This window comes from Schistocerca americana, chromosome 2 (assembly GCF_021461395.2).
Source record: "Schistocerca americana isolate TAMUIC-IGC-003095 chromosome 2, iqSchAmer2.1, whole genome shotgun sequence".
Lineage (NCBI taxonomy): Eukaryota > Metazoa > Arthropoda > Insecta > Orthoptera > Acrididae > Schistocerca > Schistocerca americana.
In genome coordinates this window covers 89,443,177-89,450,060 of record NC_060120.1, presented here as the reverse complement: position 1 = coordinate 89,450,060, position 6,884 = coordinate 89,443,177, and the positions used below count along the sequence as shown (strand labels likewise).

Below are 6,884 nucleotides of genomic sequence, written 5' to 3'. Positions count from 1 at the left end.
TCGTCCGTCACTAATCATCTCTCTCACTCGCTCCGTATTTTAAAGCATTAAAAACGAAACAAAGCCAATTTTAACCACTACTTCCTCTTTACCCACATAATTTACAACATTTTACTTTAATTGTATTCCATCTTTGTGCCGCGAGAAATTATCTGCATTTCGTGGAATACCAAAGACACAATGCTTGTGAACAAAATAAGGGCGAAAGTATATACGGGCAATACTATCACTGTGTCACAGTAACGTTGGTCAGTGAGCGTACTGTGTGCAAAGGTTTGGAGGTCAGTACGCGTATGCAACATTGCACCTTCCTACAACATAGCTCCTTGTCCACCAAAACGATCATTTTCGACAATGTTCCTGGGTGCATTAAGTGTTCCCATCTCTTGCCATACGAGACTACGTCCGGAATCACTGCTCAAACTGAATCTGCTCTCATTCGAAAATAGCTCACCGAAAATAGGGACTGAACCTACGAGTGTTGGATAATCCCAAGCAGTACCACCTGTATATGACGGTCACCGGAGCACAACTTACTGGTTGTCTGTCATAGAGACTACCCGATGAAGTCGCCGCTCCACTGTGGAGTGGTTGACTGCTTGCGCTGCAGTCCAGTTTAAAGTAGTTGCAATTGCACCCGCTGTCTGACGCAGGCCCTCCTTTGCCTGCTGCTATAGCTGGCCGTGGTCAAATACTCCCTCTCTTTTGGGCAGCAGTGATTATGCTTTACAACGTTCTCCATCCATGTGAAGCTATGTTGTGAGAAATACCAAACACCTGGGCTGCACTAGTCACATCTTATCATTCTTCCAGTTTCTCGATTATTCTTCTCTGTGTGAAGGCATCCAGATGTTGAAACTTCCTGGCAGATTAAAACTGTGTGACGGACCGTGACTCGAGCTCGGGACCTTCGCCTTTCGCGGGCAAGTGCTTCATATCAGCGCACACTCCTCTGCAGAGTGAAAATCTCATTCTGGAAACATGCCCCACGCTACGGCTAAGCCATGTCTCCGCAATATCCTTTCTTTCAGGAGTGCTAGTTCAGCAAGGGTCGCAGGAGAGCTTCTGTAAAGTTTGGAAGGTAGGAGACGAAGTACTGGCAGAAGTAAAGCTGTGAGGACGGGGCGTGAGTCGTGTTTCGGTAGCTCAGTTGGTAGAGCACTTGCCCGCGAAAGGTAAAGGACCCGAGTTCGAGTCGTGGTCCGTCACACAGTTTTAATCTGCCAGGAAGTTTCATAGCAGCACACACTCAGTTGCAGAGTGAAAATCTCATTCTGGAAACATCCAGATGTTATTTCCGGGTCATATTGTAATAAAGTGCACCACCACAGTGCAGCACAGTGCAGATTGACAAACGGTGTCTTTTCCCGTTACTTTAACTAACTAGTGTTTCCCGGCCATCTCCATTTGACCTCACACCATGTGACGTCTGATTTTCTGCGAACGTCTGGGAGATCTCTGGCAGCATGCTCCGACCCTTCTGTTCATTTCCATTGAGTAGAAATGGTGTTATGTCACTTTATCTGAGTCGTCCTTACGTTTTGCGGATCAGTGTAGTAGTACAATCAAAATGAAAAACACATTTGAAACTTGAACATTGACAAGAGAGAAAGAGAGATAATGAGTTTTAAACGCGAAGTTAGCGGGGCACATTAACTCAAGAGTGAAAGTAATTGCAAAGTGTTTAGGCTTAATTTGCAATTAAGTATGCTAAAGGCTCCTTTGCAGCTTCTGTTTTTTTTATAAAAATGGAAAAGCTGCTGGATATTGCTCAGTAAGAAGTTAGAGGGCACCATAAAAAGGCACTTTCAGACTTATTCAAACTTGTTCGGAAATCATTAGACAATAGTGTGCACCGCTACTCAGGTAAAGACAGCCTCAGCAACGTAAGCTACGCAGATAATGTAACTTCGTTGTTCAATAAGGCAATTTAATGTTGCTCCCAGAATGGATTCGTACTTGCTTAAATCCCTATTACGTACGTAATATGTGCATGCGCTTCATGTCAATCTCATCAAGTGTAAAAATGGAGATTCTGCTGTTGAAGGCAATAAAACAGCACAAAAATGTAAGTTTAAAGCCCAAGGCAATATGACGAACATGAATATTATTAAATGGCTCTGAGCACTATGGGACTCAACTGCTGAGGTCATTAGTCCCCTAGAACTTAGAACTAGTTAAACCTAACTAACCTAAGGACATCACAAACATCCATGCCCGAGGCAGGATTCGAACCTGCGACCGTAGCGGTCTTGCGGTTCCAGACTGCAGCGCCTTTAACCGCACGGCCACTTCGGCCGGCTGAATATTATTAGTCAACTAAGAAGTAAACTTGCAAAGGCGAAGGCAAGGAACGCAGATATTATTAATAACCATAACCGAAAACCCTCACAGATGAAAGCTATTGCCAATAAATCTGTAAAGGAGAGGTTAATTGTTATTCATGGTCATTAAATCTCAAATATTGAAACTGGTTTTGAAATAAATGAAACTAAAGGAAATTCAGTTAGTAATACCGAACTAGACTGAAGAAGAGAGTTTTGTAAATTACTTTTATGTTTACTGATAAGAGATAAATAAATAAAATTAATTTTTGATACACTCATCTTCAAAACATATTTCAGCGATTATTTATTCACTTCTTTCTTTAATAAGAAATCACAGTTCCGAGGGGCGCTACACTTCTACCCTTTCGTATGGTCAAAATTTAACCGATCATACCAGTCAGAGAAACGTTACAATTTGAATTGGCAGCTTCTTTCATACGTTTTAAATTTATTTCCTAGATGTGCTCCTTAGTATGGTGGATTTACGATGAGTAACAGTTTGATTAAAACAATACTAGATATATGCACAAACTACATAGATATCTGGTTATTTAAAGCAATTTTAAAATAATTTAAATAATTTTAATTAATTAATTAATGAACGATTATGGTGTAATTAATGAAGCCAAATTATATAAACATCATCTCTTACATTTTTAGTCTGTATGTTGTGTCTCCTTTTGAAGTCGATGAGACAGAGACTTGGACAAACTTACGCAAGTTTTCACAGCAAGAAGATGTTCAAATGTGTGTGAATTCCTAAGGGACCAAACTGCTGAGGTCATCGTTCCCTAGACTTACACATTACTTAAGGGGGGACGTACATGAAAATGACCAAATTTGTGAAAAAAATTTTATTGGCTCTTCATTTACTACATGGTATTGAAATTTCAATTACCAAATATTACGTTCCAATTCCGCTTCTAAGGGGGAAAAAAATAATAATTTGTAATAGCTTGCACAGGGCGACGCCCCCCCATCTTGGTCTTCATCCTCTCGTATATCTATTTATACTGCGTTTTTTTCCAGTTTTGTGCAGTCACAATGCAGGGAACGTTTGTGTACTACATCAAGAAGGCTGTGGAATAATATCTCTGCCGCTGGTTTTATATTCTTTGATTTATAGCGTTTGTTTACGAGTGTTTGTTTGGAATACATTTTTACGAAAGTTGTAAGTAGACTTGTTATTATATTTTGCAGCATGCCGCGTTCTAGTAAGGTGTTTAAAAAGGTTAGAAAGTGTCAAGCTTCTCGATGTAGTAAAGACAACTTGAAAACCAGCCCCATAATAACAAATGGAAACGATACTTCAACCAAGAAAGCGAGTGCTTCGAGAAGGAAAATTGACAGCTGTCAATCACTTGATGATTGTGGCTCAGACACTCAAGCTACTAGTGGTTTTAGGCTTATTGATTTGAAAATACTATCTGATATTATATCATCTGCTTGTGTATGTGCTGACTGTGGTGCAAAAAGTTTGAGATTATATGACGAAGAAAACAGAATTGGAATAGTGTGTATGTTGCATCTTACTTGTGAAAGCTGTCATTCAGACACTGCTTTTAGAACTTCGGCATCAAGTAACCGGATATATGAAGCAAATATGCGTTTAATATATGGCATGAGATGTTTGGGCATAGGCAGGGAAGGTACCAGACTGTTTTGTGGGATCATGAACATGCCACAACCAAGTGCTAGGTACACCACTGGAAATAAAACACTGCTAAGTGCTCTTCAAGAGGAAGTGGAAGAAAACTTGAAGTCCTCTGCAAAGGAAGCTGTGAAGATGAATAGTGAACTAAAGACAGAAGCAGATAACACGCCAGACACCGATTTGTGTGTGTCATGTGATGGAACGTGGATGAAGCGTGGACATACATCACTGTATGGAGTATCATCTGTCATTAGTGTTGATACTGGAAAAATTCTTGACGTTCAGGTAATGAGCAAATATTGCTATAGCTGTGTACTCGGAAAGAGAGCTGGTGAAGTGGAAGAAAATAAGTGGCAGGTTGAACACAAGAAAGTGTGCTGTAGAAATTATTCTGGTTCTAGTGGTGGAATGGAACCTGCAGCTATGAAACTTATGTTCCATCGAAGTGTGGAAAAGTACGGTGTTAGATACACAAAATACCTTGGTGATGGTGACTCCAGCTCCTTCAAAACTGTTTTGGAAAGTGAACCTTATGGTCCCCATTGTGCTATAGAAAAGTTGGAATGTGTTGGACATGTGCAAAAACGAATGGGAGGCAGACTTTTAAAATTGAAACGTGAATTGAAGGGCAGGAAACTTGAGGATGGAAAACTTTTAGGTGGTCCCAACAGACTCACAGACAAAGAAATTCATTCTTTACAAGTGTACTATGGCAAGGCAATAAGGGACAACAGTGGAAATTTGAATAACATGCAGAAGGCTGTGTGGTCTATTTATTTTCATAAACTATCCACAGATGACAAACCTGTACATAATTTGTGTGACATATCGTGGTGCAAATTCAAGCAGGCTGAGCGTGATGGCATGAACTATTCACACAAGCACAGTTTACCTGTGGCTGTTTTAAGTGCTATAAAACCAACATTTAGGTGTTTAGCAGAGCCAGACCTCCTACGAAAGTGTGTGCATGGAAAGACACAAAACCCTAATGAAAGTTACAACTCACTGATTTGGAAACGTTGCCCAAAAACAACATTTGTTTCAACAATTATTGTTGAAATTGCTGCATATGATGCTTGTTTAGTTTTTAACAATGGTAATCTTGGAAGAATAAAAACTCTACAGAGGCTAGGATTTCATCCAGGAGCTTTCACCTATTCAATATTGAAGGACATCGATGACAAAAGAGTTGCTGCGGCTGATATTACAGCCAATAAAATTGAACAGCAGGTTAACCAAAGAAGACAAGCAAAGAAGAGACTGCTTGCAGATGAAGAGGAGTATGCATATGGCTTGCACTAGTTCACACAGAGACGGTAAGACCTAATACAAACACTATCAAATCATTGATTCAGTTTTCCCGTAACTTACATTTTTATAACTTTATGTACCTTTTTCTCAAAAACCACAAAAGGTAGAGAAGTGAAATTTGGTATATGACTAGTCAGTACTATAGTGAAAAATTCTGTGGAAGGAATTTTCATTTAATAAAATAGTAAGGTATTTATGGTAGAAAATATTCCTTAAATTTGATATATTATTTTTCAGGGAAATTGGGAGACCCGTAAAAACTGAACAAAAGAAGATATAAAAATTCTGCTCCACAGAGTTTTGTAATTATTTGGTATGAAAGTGTGTACAAAAATTCATTAACATTGCTCTCACAGTTTTCTCAAAAAAGGAACATTTGTAATTACATTGTTGAAAAAAAATTAATTGTTAATAATTAAAGATGTAAAAGGTCAATAAAAATGAAAATTTAGGTTCATATGCGCATAACATTTCTTAATAACTGTACCAAATTTGGATTGATTATCTTAAAAAATTAGAGTTTTATAAAATACTTTTAAAATTACTGCAGTTTCGTGTACGTCCCCCCTTAAGCTAACTTACGCTAAGAACTACACACACACCCACGCCCGAGGGAGGACTCGAACCTGCGGCGGGAGAGACCGCGCAATCCGTGCATGGCACCTCAAACCGCACGGCCACTCCGCGCAGCTAGCAAGAAGAAAGAATAAAGAAGATAAGTGAAGTTGGGAAATGTTATAAAAGACCACAGTTCTCATTGAATCTAGAGTATGTATGCAAAATAGTAATAAGAACCATTATCATTAACACGTTAGAGACCATTATATGATATATAGCATAATGCTTTGAGGAAGTAGCCGTTATCATTAGTCTCTAGACCAAAGATAATTTGGAATCTAGACTCCAGAAAAGAAAAGGTGATTTATGGCATCAGATGTGTAGAGAAATGAATGCCAAAACTGTGACAAACTTATGTACGCCAGCGCGCGAACAGTTTCGACAATTGTTTTAGGGAACAAGCATATCAAGAAAATAAATGTGCACTGGTAAATCACCTAAATGCTCGGAATAAGCTCAGGGTCACACACAAAATAGTTTCTAATAATGAGCCTCACTGTAGCACATTCAATATGCCAGGAGAGATGGAAAATTTTGAGGGAAGCAACCACATTCACCTAGATTTACTGAGCGTTATTTTAGAAACATTTCCGTAAATAACAGTATTTGCAGCTTGGCTCCCTAGTTGCACCGTGCTGTGTTTCATGTCCTGTGGGGTCATCAGCATCTTCCATTGGAAAAACTAGAAGTGTTGATTACTTTCCGTACAGACATAACTAATAAATTAGGAGACTGAACCATGTTGCAGCGTTCTGCTCTGCATCCTGAATAACTATTGTAGCAATGCTAAAACTCTTTGTATTACTATTCAGTAACACACTTGCATTTATCCAAGAATTCATCACGTTACATCATAAACTACTAGCCATTTAACTTACAGCGCCAGACAAGGCAGCAAGTTAGGAAATTTCAGTTACTGTGCGTATATACTCGTAGTAAGGTAGGAAGAATATGTGTTAATCTAGCTGTTACCC

The 6,884-nt window shown here is 39.1% G+C and overlaps 1 protein-coding gene across 1 annotated transcript; it reads left to right on the top strand.

The window, feature by feature from the left end:
- The first annotated feature begins 3,297 nt into the window (after positions 1 to 3,297).
- Positions 3,298 to 5,592, top strand: LOC124595533. Its single transcript, XM_047134301.1, has 2 exons — positions 3,298 to 5,297; positions 5,530 to 5,592. Exon 1 carries the CDS (start codon positions 3,529 to 3,531, stop codon positions 5,281 to 5,283), a length of 1,755 nt encoding a protein of 584 aa, XP_046990257.1. The 5' UTR covers positions 3,298 to 3,528; the 3' UTR covers positions 5,284 to 5,297; positions 5,530 to 5,592.
- Positions 5,593 to 6,884: the final 1,292 nt, after the last annotated feature.